This window comes from Schistocerca americana, chromosome 3, assembly GCF_021461395.2.
Source record: "Schistocerca americana isolate TAMUIC-IGC-003095 chromosome 3, iqSchAmer2.1, whole genome shotgun sequence".
Taxonomy (NCBI): Eukaryota; Metazoa; Arthropoda; class Insecta; order Orthoptera; family Acrididae; genus Schistocerca; species Schistocerca americana.
The window spans coordinates 724,151,683-724,165,463 of record NC_060121.1 but is presented as its reverse complement, the minus strand read 5'-3'; the positions used below and the strand labels follow the sequence as shown (position 1 = coordinate 724,165,463).

At 40.8% G+C, this 13,781-nt stretch overlaps 1 protein-coding gene across 1 annotated transcript in view; it reads right to left on the bottom strand.

The window, feature by feature from the left end:
• Positions 1 to 13,781, bottom strand: part of LOC124606343 (calmodulin-binding transcription activator 1) — a 943,657-nt gene that overhangs the window by 262,996 nt on the left and 666,880 nt on the right. The window contains exon 8 of the mRNA XM_047138326.1: positions 5,374 to 5,420. Coding sequence (XP_046994282.1) covers positions 5,374 to 5,420 — 47 coding nt within the window. The remainder of the gene's footprint in view (positions 1 to 5,373; positions 5,421 to 13,781) is intronic.

Genomic DNA, 13,781 nt, shown 5'->3' with positions numbered 1-13,781 from the left:
GTCAGAAGAGAACACATGTTCTGAGTTCACTGCAGCCACAGTTCTGCTGCAATATGGAAAGCAGATGGATCACAGTGCAGGAATGAAATGGCACAACAACTGGAAACACACTCCAAAGTTTAAGTAGACTCAACAGTACAATTCCTGTGGGCAAAATGTTTAAATCTGATACAGATTCAACATGAAATTCAGATGCTATATGGTCCAGGTGAAATTCCATGTCCAGCGTAGTGACATGTTGACATAAATTTGATTAAGGCCAAACAGATGTTGGTGAAGCTGACTGGGAAGTCCACATCTCACAACATGTAATTTCAGCCTTTTCAGAGAGCTGAAAGGACATCTAAGGGAAAGAGATTTTTCAACAAAAAGGACAGTCAAACAGTGATCATATAATGTTTCCAACAGCAAGAAGCAGATCGAGCAACTGAACAATTTTTACAGCATTCTGATTGTTGTTTAAAAGATGTGGTAATTATGCTGAAAAATAATGTGGTGTAACTCTGATATTGTGGAGTGTAGTGCATCATACAATACAAATTATTTGACCTGTCATATTCAACTTTAAGTTATATTTTGAAGTGCCCTTGTAAAATGATTATGAAAAATACAGAACATGGTTATCATCTAACAGTAATACAGCAAATCAATAATACGCTAATGTGACAAAAGTTATGGGATAGCAATATACACATATACAGATGTGGTAGAATGAGTACACAAGGAATAAAAGGGCAGTGCATTGGTGGAGCTGTCATTTGTACTCAGGTGATTCACATGGAAAGGTTTCTGACATGATTATTGCCACATGACTGAATTAACAGACTTTGAACATGAAACAGTAATCAGAACTAGAGACATGAGACAAGCCATTTCAGAAATTTAAAGGGAATTCAATATTTAAAGATCCACATTGTCTGGAGTGTGTTGAGAATAATAAATTAAAGTAATTATTTCCTAGCATGGACACTGAAACTGCCAATGGTCTTCACTTAATGACCGATAGCAGCAGTGTTTGTTTAGAGTTATCAGTGCTAAAATACAAGCTGCCCTGTGTGAAATTACTGCAGAAATCAATGAGGGCAAACAATGAAGGTATCCATTAGGACAGTGTAGCAAAACCTGGCATTAAAGGACTATGGTGGCAGACGACCAACGCGAGCTTATTTGCTAACAGTACAACATTGCCTCAGCACCTTTCCTGGGTTTGTGACCATATCGGTTGGATCCTAGGAACTGGAAAATAGTGATCTGGTCAGATGAGTCCTGATTTCATTTAATAAGAGCTGATGGTAAGGTTAGAGTGTGGCCCACACCCCACAAAGCCATCGACCCAAGTTGTCAACAAGGCACTGTGCAAGCTGGTGGTGGCTCCATAATGGTATGGGCTACGTTTATATGGAATAGAATTGATCACCGAGTGTAAACGACTATTTTTGGATACTTGGAGACCATTTGCAGCCATTAAACAATAGAATTTTTATGGATGGCAATGTGCAATGTCACCAGCCCGCAGTTGTTCGCAATTGGTTTGAACAACATTCTGGACAATAAGAGCAAATGATCTGGCCGTCTACATTGCCCATTGAACATTTATGGGAAATTATTGATAGGTCAGTTTGTACACAAAATCTTGCACCTGCAACAATTTCGCAATTATGGATGGATATAGAGGCAGCATGGCTCAATATTCCTGCACGGGACTTCCGACAAGTTACTGGGTCCATGCTGTGTCAAACTGCTGCACTACGTTAGGCAAAAGGAGGTCCAACACTATATTAGGAGGTATCCCATGAGTTTTGTCACTTCAGTGTATACATAAATCATCAGTAACAGACACTATCAGTTCTGTTCAGTTGTAATTCTGATAATTCTCTTGTCAAGTTAAAGTTGAGATAAAAGGTCTCTGAGAAGAGGAGTCAAGGTAAGTTTAAGGCAGAGAGATAAGCTATACTAAAACTAAAACACAAGGACAAGAAATATAGAACAAGAAGAATCAAGGTAACAGTAAAAAGAAGGGAAGAAGAAAAAAATAATTACATATAAGACTGGTGACAGAAAATGGCATCCTTAATCCAAGACACATTCAGTGAAACTATAAGGTACAGGAAGAAAGAAAAAAAATTGTCCACTGAGACAGTCAAATAGTGATAAAGGAGAAAAATTAAATCAGAAGAGGAATGCCATAAAGGAGGACAAGAAGAAACTGTACAGGATGCCAAAGATGCATGAAGCCAAGCAAATAAAACAAAAAAGAAATAAAAGAGAGTACATAAAAATCTTAATGCAGAAAAATAGAATATCTCTGTGAATTAAACTGAACTGATTTATTTGCCCATAAACAACTGTTATGTTGTATAAGGCGTCATTGTTCAGACATAATTACACAAACTGTTGTACAAATAATTAAAGAAACAGTTAACATAAGTCAAATATTATTACATAATATTGCTTTCTTGTACTCATCACAAAATTAGTTTTGTTGCACAGATTGTGTACACTAAAAAATAGGTTGTAAGAAGATTGCCCAGAAAGTAATGCACCACATTTTTTTCTTCAACAATTCTTTATTGAACATAATGAGAATTACACACATGAAATAATCGTGTTTTATCTGCACACCCTATTTTTCCATGTAATCTCCATTCCGTTCTATGGCCTTCCTACAGCGAGAAACACGGGTATGTATGCCCTGTCGGTACCAATCCTTGTCCTGGTGGCAAAGCCAGTGCTTCACTGTGTGAATCACCTCCTCATCATCCTCAAAATGTCTTCCATGAGTGGCATCCTTAATGATGAATGACATCAGCTCACTGCAACATGTCAGGTGTGACAGCAATGGATGGTCTGACTGCTGCAAATCATGGAGCTCTGCCGAACCACCTTCTGATGACCTCACCCTCTGTGCCCAGGGACTAATTGTACTTCTTTCGACAGCAGTCGCTCCATATACTTTCCACAAGTGTTTGTGAACATTCCCCACAGTTTCTTTCTCTGCAGTCAGAAATCCAATGACGGCAGTTGCTTGTAATGTACATCACCTACAGATGCCATTTTAAAACTGTCCCACAGCTATGCTATCTGTCAGAAGTGACAGAAACTTGACACACTCACTCAGGAGGCTTCAATTAATACACACATAACATTTCGTATTCGAAGCATTGTTTTTGGCAGAGAATAAAATGTGGTGTATTACTTTCTGGGCAACCCTTGTGTGCCAGAAGCTACAATTTTATGCCTTAGAGTGAAATTTATAATCAAAGATCACCTTTTTTCTTTATATATAAATTCATTAGTGTTACAGAATGCTTTTTGTCCAGCCATATCTCTACAACTATTTTAAATTTATTTTCATGTAATTTCCTCAAGTCAAATGGTGTACGGTTGAAAAATATTTTGCTAGCATCCAAAAAATTATTTTGGACTTAATTTCAAGAAGTCAAGGAGTGTGTCTAAGTTCCTGTTTCTGGTTTGATATGAGAGCACATCTGATCTACTTGCATACATGGACATTCTGTCTGGCATGCATAAGTACTTTGAGTATACATAGACTGGGGACTGTAAGTATTTTATTCTCAATAAAGTACTGTCTGCAAGAAGTCAAATTGCTCAAATCAAAAATACACCTAACAGTTTTTTTCTTCCAGAAGAAAACCGCTTGTGTTCCAGCAGATTTTCTCCAAGGAAGTATTCTATAATGTAAGTGTGTATGAAAAATGGTGTAGTATGCCTTATGCATGAGCTCTTTATTCACACAATCCTCTAGTTTCCTAAGGAGATGCAAAACTCTTGCCAACTTACTGCAGAGCACTTCTGTGTGGGTATTCCAGCATTAAATGAAATTTGGTAACTCAGAACTGCAATAAAGAGAATTAACAGAACACATTAAGCATGAAGAGGGAAATGAGAACAAAAGTAACAGTCATTAAAATGATGGACAGTCCTCCAAGGAGTTATTAAACCTCTCCAATTAAGAAGAGTAACAGACAAAGTAGACTGATGAAGAACAAACATTGATGACATGGACCACATGGACACAAGAAGCAGCACTATCTGAAGAAGAAATAATGAAAATGTGAAAGGGTTGAAAAATAAGGAGAATACTGCAAGAAGATGGGATATAGATGAATCAATTGAATATGCAGTTTATCAAACTAAAGTAGAAATATGTGGAAGAGTGTAGAGCAGGAAAACTACCTACACTGCATAAAGAAGGATTAACTGTGCAATTTACATAGGTATTACAGTGCTGAACACTGCATACAAACTGTTCTCAGCAATTATCGACAGGGGATTTCAGAAATGCACAGAAAAAAGTAACATGAAAATAATGATACAGATGCAGAAGAAGTAGAAGCAATGTAGATCAATTATCTGCAATTAAACAGCTTACTGGTAAAAGCTCTGAATACACAACAGATCTGAGCACAGTGTGCATTAATTAGAATCAAACATTATTCGATAGATTTAACCATGAAATGCTCATGTGGGTAAAAACTATTTGTATTGCCAAGCAAAATTGTTACTTCATTAAAAGTGACTTTACATCAATGGGTAATAAAGTAAAACTGGAGCAACAGAGATAGGAGAAAGATTACAACACAGTAACAGAATAATCCAAAGGATGAACTTTCTACAACCTCATTTGCTTCAGTCCTACATATGATGATTCAAAAGGTAGATAAGAGTGGCGCCTTAATTAATGATCCTCCAAAAAGTTTTGCTTATGCAGATGACATAGAAATTTATTTATTTCAAACAATTGAAAGTGCAGGATGGAATGTAACAGTATTATGAAAAGCGTAGTTGCTACTCACTATGTAGTAGAGATGTTGAGTCGCAGACAGCTTTCAGCCAACAAGGTCTTCTTAAAAATTGGACCACACACAGACACACACACACACACACACACACACACACACACACACAACCACAGTTTCTTGCAGCTGAAGCCAGACTCAGCCTGAAAGCTCACTTTCCGACAGACTTTTTGTTGTGCCTATCTGCGACTCAGCATCTCTGCTGTATGGCGAGTAACTGAGTAGCAACTATCCTTTACATAATATTTTATCTGACTCAGTCACATTTGTTTTGTTACAATATATCTGTCATTTAATTAATTGGTTCACAGCACAGTCAAACTTTGAATTGGATCTTGGAGTACTCTTCATTGTTAAAATCAGCACATATCTGGCAATAAAATGGTTAGGCACATTAAAAACTACTAACTGTAAACAAAACAAATGGTCTTCTCATGTCATCTTTCTAATGGCGTAGTAACTGTTTATGGTCTACAACAAATTTAATATCAGAAATAAAGATTAAAAATTAAGATGATGTTTGACTGAGTATGTAAGAAGGTAATGAACTTACTGATATTTCAAGTTCATTATTCAGGTCTGGCTCATCCTCGCTGAAAACTAAATAGAGAAAGACAGTTCTTTAAAAATTAAGTTCAGTACAAGCATACACATACAAACATAATGTAATATGTGCACTAAGCATACCAAAAAGCTAAAAAGAAGCAGCATTTCATTATCTACTGTTAGTGCTTCCAGTAACTAAAAAAATTGCTTATTACAACATTAAATTTATTAAATCCAAAATGGTTTACATTTCCCTTTTGTTTACAAAAAACACTGAAATTATTTGTTAAAAAGTTCTATGAATGAGATTTGTATTGTACTTCAGCAAATATGTTTAGATGCCTAGTGGAAAAGTGACACATTAGTGGAAATTTCGTATCTGATGCTCAAAGTCTGAAATTGAAATATTGTCACGATGTCTGTAGGCAGCCACCAGTGTGCATCTCACTGTGGCATCAGAAAATCACTTTGTTGTGCCTATCACAAAAATCAAGCAGATAATCTGAAATGCACGTGGTATAGAGCTCTATAATATCTTTAAGCCTGTCTAATATTTATACTTAATTTTTATTATGGCCGTAGGTAGACTTTATTCCTTTGAATAGGTGAAATTTGCACTTCCAGTACAGTTCCCCCTTGAGAACTGGCAGTCACAATGTTTTGTGAAGTGGCTGAACAGTGGGGGCTGACAATGTAATGTGACCATTGGAGTACTACTGCTGCTGAGAACAGTCCAGAAGGCTTGCTCTCAAATGCCAATTAGTTTAAATAGGACTGTACTTAATACACAATAATACATATCTGCAGTTATACACCTATTACTTGGTCCAACAGAGAATACATACCTCTATACGTCAATAATAACAGTTACAAGTTAATAGCAGAGTACACATCAGTGCAGGGAAGCCTTTTGTGGTAGTTTCTGGATAGAATTAAATCTATGTTCCAATAACTTCAGCAACCAATAATTTTATCAGTTGTATTCCTGGAAGAATCCTGGAGATACTAAAAGGTATCAGATAGATTATATAATGGTAAGACACAGATTTAGGAACCAGGTTTTAAATTGTAAGACATTTCCAGGGGCAGATGTGGATTCTGACCACAATCTATTGGTTATGAACTGCAGATTGAAACTGAAGAAACTGCAAAAAGGCGGGAATTTAAGGAGATGGGACCTGGATAAACTGAAAGAACCAGAGGTTGTAGAGAGTTTCAGGGAGAGCATAAGGGAACAATTGACAGGAATGGGGGAAAGAAATACAGTAGAAGAAGAATGGGTAGCTCTGAGGGATGAAGTAGTGAAGGCAGCAGAGGATCAAGTAGGTAAAAAGACGAGGGCTAATAGAAATCCTTGGGTAACAGAAGAAATATTGAATTTAGTTGATGAAAGGAGAAAATATAAATATGCAGTAAATGAAGCAGGCAAAAAGGAATACAAACGTCTCAAAAATGAGATCGACAGGAAGTGCAAAATGGCTAAGCAGAGATGGCTAGAGGACAAATGTAAGGATGTAGAGGCTTGTCTCACTAGGGGTAAGATAGATACTGCCTACAGGAAAATTAAAGAGACCTTTGGAGAGAAGAGAACCACTCGTATGAATATCAAGAGCTCAGATGGCAACCCAGTTCTAAGCAAAGAAGGGAAGGCAGAAAGGTGGAAGGAGTATATAGAGGTTTTATACAAGGGCGATGTACTTGAGGACAATATTATGGAAATGGAAGAGGATGTAGATGAAGATGAAATGGGAGATAAGATACTGCGTGAAGAGTTTGACAGAGCACTGAAAGACCTGAGTCGAAACAAGGCCCCGGGAGTAGATGGTGGTGGTGGTTAGTGTTTAATGTCCCGTCGACAACGAGGTCATTAGAGACGGAGCGCAAGCTCGGGGTAGGGAAGGATTGGGAAGGAAATCGGCCGTGCCCTTGCAAAGGAACCATCCCGGCATTTGCCTGAAACGATTTAGGGAAATCACGGAAAACCTAAATCAGGATGGCCGGAGATGGGATTGAACCGTCGTCCTCCCGAATGCGAGCCCAGTGTGCTAACCACTGCGCCACCTCGCTCGGTCCCGGGAGTAGACAACATTCCATTAGATCTACTGATGGCCTTGGGAGAGCCAGTCATGACAAAACTCTACCATCTGGTGAGCAAGATGTATGAGACAGGCGAAATACCCTTAGACTTCAAGAAGAATATAATAATTCCAATCCCAAAGAAAGCAGGTGTTGACAGATGTGAAAATTACCGAACTATCAGTTTAATAAGTCACAGCTGCAAAATACTAACGCAAATTCTTTACAGACGAATGGAAAAACTGGTAGAAGCCGACCTCGGGAAAGATCACTTTCCATTCCGTAGAAATGTTGGAACACGTGAGGCAATACTAACCTTACGACTTATCTTAGAAGAAAGATTTAGAAAAGGCAAACCTACGTTTCTAGCATTTGTAGACTTAGAGAAAGCTTTTGACAACGTTAACTGGAATACTCTCTTTCAAATTCTGAAGGTGGCAGGGGTGAAATGCAGGGAGCGAAAGGCTATTTACAATTTGTACAGAAACCAGATGGCAGTTATAAGAGTCGAGGGGGCATGAAAGGGAAGCAGTGGTTGGGAAGGGAGTGAGACAGGGTTGTAGCCTATCCCCAATGTTATTCAATCTGTATATTGAGCAAGCAGTAAAGGAAACAAAGGAAAACTTTGGAGTAGGTATTAAAATTCATGGAGAAGAAGTAAAAACTTTGAGGTTCGCCGATGACATTGTAATTCTGTCAGAGACAGCAAAGGACTTGGAAGAGCAGTTGATCGGAATGGACAGTGTCTTGAAAGGAGGATATAAGATGAACATCAACAAAAGCAAAACGAGGATAATGGAATGTAGTCAAATTAAATCGGGTGATGCTGAGGGGATTAGATTAGGAAATGAGACACTTAAATTAGTAAAGGAGTTTTGCTATTTAGGGAGTAAAATAACTGATGATGGTCGAAGTAGAGAGGATATAAAATGTAGACTGGCAATGGCAAGGAAATCGTTTCTGAAGAAGAGAAATTTGTTAACATCGAGTATAGATTTAAATGTCAGGAAGTCGTTTCTGAAAGTATTTGTATGGAGTGTAGCCATGTATGAAAGTGAAACATGGACGATAACCAGTTTGGACAAGAAGAGAATAGAAGCTTTCGAAATGTGGTGCTACAGAAGAATGCTGAAGATAAGGTGGGTAGATCACGTACCTAATGAGGAGGTATTGAATAGGATTGGGGAGAAGAGAAGTTTGTGGCACAACTTGACTAGAAGAAGGGATCAGTTGGTAGGACATGTTTTGAGGCATCAAGGGATCACAAATTTAGCATTGGAGGGCAGTGTGGAGGGTAAAAATCGTAGAGGGAGACCAAGAGATCAATACACTAAGCAGATTCAGAAGGATGTAGGTTGCAGTAGGTACTGGGAGATGAAGAAGCTTGCACAGGATAGAGTAGCATGGAGAGCTGCATCAAACCAGTCTCAGGACTGAAGACCACAACAACAACAACATTCCTGACTGATTTATACATATATTTATTCATTCACATATTGATTTCCAGGTGGTTTGGAGCAGGCTCATCTAGAACTCAGTCTTATTATGATGGAGAAAACTTCACTTACATTTATTTCCCGTTACACAATACCAACTCACTGTTTTCTTAGTGTTTCTCTTATCAGAACCCAACACTGTTTCTTGCCTCTCTGTCTATATGTCAGACACCTCATCAATATACACTTGCAAGTACAACAATGGCAAAATCCTCAATCTTCCCCTACATTTTCATGATTTTCTGTCTGAAGACTGCAGCTCTCCATAGTAGTTCACCCTGGGCAACTCTCTTCATCTCTACATGACAACTGAAACCTACATTCAGTGGAACCAGCTTATTGTAATTAAACCTTGGTTGACATCTACAACTTTTATCTCCCACACTCCCCCATTCCAATCCCGGGAGCGGAAAGACTTACCAGACAATGGTGTCTGTGTACGTGTGGATGGATATGTGTGTGTGTGTGCGCAAGTGTATACCCCTTTTTTCCCCCTAAGGTAAGTCTTTCCACTCCCGGGATTGGAACGACTCCTTACCCTCTCCCTTAAAACCCACATCCAAAACACGTTAAAGGACGGAGAAATTCGGGAAAATTTCGAAAAAACTGCGTGTAATGTATTAAAAGGAGTGGTTTTGTGGTGGTAGATTATGAAAATTATTTCTTCATCAGACAATTGTTAGCCTCATTTTCATAATCTACCACCACAAAACCACTCCTTTTAATACATTACACGCAGTTTTTTCGAAATTTTCCCGAATTTCTCCGTCCTTTAACGTGTTTTGGCGGCAACACAACCACCTAACCTTTGTGCACATCGTTGTCTACCAACCCAAATCCAACATAGCCCAGCTCTAACCAACACCTTTTCGCCTTTTTCACACCAGATCTCCAGTTACTTTCCAGTTCACCTTTCTCTCTCACCATATATTTTTATTTTCATTTTGATTTCAGCCTCATGGTACACTTTCCACCTTCTAATACCATGTCACCCTCACAACACCCCCACAACGACCCCATTAAGTTTTATTTACATTCCCTCCGCAAACATGCCTTCGCCCTAGCCAGATTATGCTCCCATATTCTATTTTCTCAGGCTTGTCTAACATTTGGCATCACCCCCAAAGGCCTCACACTTAAAGTTCCCATCTCTGGCTGCAACCCTTCCTTCCATCAGTCCCTATACCAGTTCCAAACTGAACAATCCATTGCCCTCACCCACCTAATCCTTCACCTACACATCAACTTAGCCAATGAACACGCCCGTCAACTCCTATCCTTAATAAAAGTCCTTAATCTTTCCTCTCCCACATCCACACCGGCTGTTCAGAGCATCCTCCTACAGGCCAACTGCAAATTAGAACAGCATGCCACCCTCCACCTCAAAAAACTATCCAATCTCCTTGTTTCCCACCTCCGGAAAGGCAACTCACTCACCCTTCACAACCTTTCCAGCAAACCTCTAAACCTCCTCTCATTGCACACAAACCCAGTCTCTCCCATCTACTCAATATCCCACTTCCAGCTCCACTCCCTCCAAAACCTCAAAATTCAGATTTACTGTCCTACTCCCGTACTCTCTGCTGGAAATATCACTTTGCCACGAAGAAAAATGATCCTAATCCTACTCCCAATGATCCAACTCCCCAGGACACTATCCAAATTGAACCCTGCCTGGAACAGTTCCGTCCTCCGTCACAGCGGGACCCACCTCCTCTTCCTCAAAATCACCCTCTCCAAACCTTCCAGGAATTTCTGACTTCCAGCCTTGCATCTCAATCCTTCTTAAAAAACCTTAATCCTACTCCCAACATCACCACTGCTGAAGCCCATGCTATCCGTGATCTGAAGGCTGACCGATCCATCGTCATTCTTCCGGCAGACAAGGGTTCGACGATCGTGGTACTTGATCGTCGGGAGTATGTGGCTGAGGGACTGCGTCAGCTTTCAGACAACACCACATACAAAGTTTGCCAAGGTAATCTCATTCCCGATGTCCAGGCGGAGCTTCAAGGAATCCTCAGAACCTTAGGCCCCCTGCAAAACCTTTCACCTGACTCCATCAACCTCCTGACCCCACCGACACCCCGCACCCCTACCTTCTACCTTCTTCCTAAAATTCACAAACCCAATCATCCCGGCCGCCCCATTGTAGCTGGTTACCAAGCCCCCACAGAACATATCTCTGCCTACGTAGATCAACACCTTCAATCCATTACATGCACTCTCCCATCCTTCATCAAAGACACCAACCACTTTCTCGAACGCCTGGAATCCTTACCCAATCTGTTACCCCCGGAAACCATCCTTGTAACCATCGATGCCACTTCCTTATACACAAATATTCTGCACGTCCAGGGCCTCGCTGCGATGGAGCATTTCCTTTCACGCCGTTCACCTGCCACTCTACCTAAAACCTCGTTCCTCATTACCTTAGCCAGCTTCATCCTGACCCACAACTTCTTCACTTTTGAAGGCCAGACATATCAACAATTAAAGGGAACAGCCATGGGTACCAGGATGGCCAGGATGGCCCCCTCATACGCCAACCTATTCATGGGTCGCCTAGAGGAAGCCTTCTAGGTTACCCAGGCCTGCCAACCCAAAGTTTGGTACAGATTTATTGATGACATCTTCATGATCTGGACTCACAGTGAAGAAGAACTCCAGATTTTCCTCTCCAACCTCAACTCCTTTGGTTCCATCAGATTCACCTGGTCCTACTCCAAATCCCACGCCACTTTCCTTGACGTTGACCTCCATCTGTCCAATGGCCAGCTTCACACGTCCATCCACATCAAACCCACCAACAAGCAACAGTACCTGCATTATGACAGCTGCCACCCATTCCACATCAAACGGTCCCTTCCCTACAGCCTAGGTCTTCGTGGGAAATGAATCTGCTCCAGTCCTGAATGCCAGAACCATTACACCAACAACCTGACAACAGCTTTTGCATCCCGTAACTACCCTCCCGACCTGGTACAGAAGCAAATAACCAGAGCCACTTCCTCATCCCCTCAAACCCAGAACCTCCCACAGAAGAACCACAAAAGTGCCCCACTTGTGACAGGATACTTTCCGGGACTGGACCAGACTCTGAATGTGGCTCTCCAGCAGGGATACGACTTCCTCAAATCCTGCCCTGAAATGAGATCCATCCTTCATGAAATCCTCCCCACTCCACCAAGAGTGTCTTTCCGCCGTCCACCTAACCTTCGTAATCTGTTAGTTCATCCCTATGAAATCCCCAAACCACCTTCCCTACCCTCTGGCTCCTATCCTTGTAACCGCCCCCGGTGTAAAACCTGACCCATGCACCCTCCCCCCACCACCACCTACTCCAGTCCTGTAACCCGGAAGGTGTACACGACCAAAGGCAGAGCCACGTGTGAAAGCACCCACGTGATTTACCAACTGACCTGCCTACACTGTGATGCATTCTATGTGGGAATGACCAGCAACAAACTGTCCATTCGCATGAATGGACACAGGCAGATAGTGTTTGTTGGTAATGAGGATCACCCCGTGGCTAAACATGCCTTGGTGCACGGCCAGCACATCTTGGCACAGTGTTACACCGTCCGGGTTATCTGGATACTTCCCACCAACACCAACCTATCCGAACTCCGGAGATGGGAACTTGCTCTTCAATATATCCTCTCTTCCCGTTACCCACCAGGCCTCAATCTCCGCTAATTTCAAGTTGCCGCCACTCATACCTCACCTGTCATTCAACAACATCTTTGCCTCTGCACTTCCGCCTCGACTGACATCTCTGCCCAAACTCTTTGTCTTTAAATATGTCTGCTTGTGTCTGTATATGTGTGGATGGATATGTGCGTGTGTGCGAGCGTATACCCGTCCTTTTTCCCCCTAAGGTAAGTCTTTCCGCTCCCGGGATTGGAATGACTCCTTACCCTCTCCCTTAAAACCCACATCCTTTCGTCTTTCCCTCTCGTTCCCTCTTTCCTGATGAGGCAACAGTTTGTTGCGAAAGCTTGAATTTTGTTTGTATGTTTGTGTTTGTTTGTGTGTCTGTCGACCTGCCAGCACTTTCATTTGGTAAGTCACATCATCTTTGTCTTTAGATATATTTTTCCTACGTGGAATGTTTCCCTCTATTATATATATATATATATATATATATATATATATATATAAATTAAATAAAGAATTAATCTGACACTGTGAAGACAACAAAGACATACAGAAGTGTTTCCAAATGTAGTGCATTAGGAATGGGATGTGGGCAGAAAAAGTCAAACAAGTGAGAAAGGTGTAATGTTGATTTTTATTATTATGTGCCACTTACACAAGTCGTTCAGTATGAGCACAGGAAACAGCAATGAGATGATGCATCTGTAGAATGATATTATCGACAGTTGGTCACAGCAGTTACAAAGGAATCTGAGCAACCTATTCCTCTACAATGGCCTTCAGTTCAGGTAGAGACCAAATGTGCCCCTGGTAAACACATTCTTTTAGATATCCCCAGGGCCAATAGTCATATGGATTTAGATCAGATGATCTTGCAGGCCATGCATCTGGAGACAATACATCTGTGAATGGTTGCATTAGGCAGATCATTCACTGGGCAAGCAACATGAGGTATTGCCCCTTCTTAAACGAAAACAGTGGTTTCCATACAGTTGTGCTCTTCCTAGGCAGGAATCAAATGCTGTACAAGGAGGTCTCAATAATGTGCAAACATCACAGTAAACCCGACAGGTCCTCTGGGAGTATTATCTTCAAAGAAGAGCTGGCTGAGAATAAAGGTGCCTGTGAATCCACACCATATGGTCACTTATGGCAAATGCAATGGTTCTTCATGCACAATACA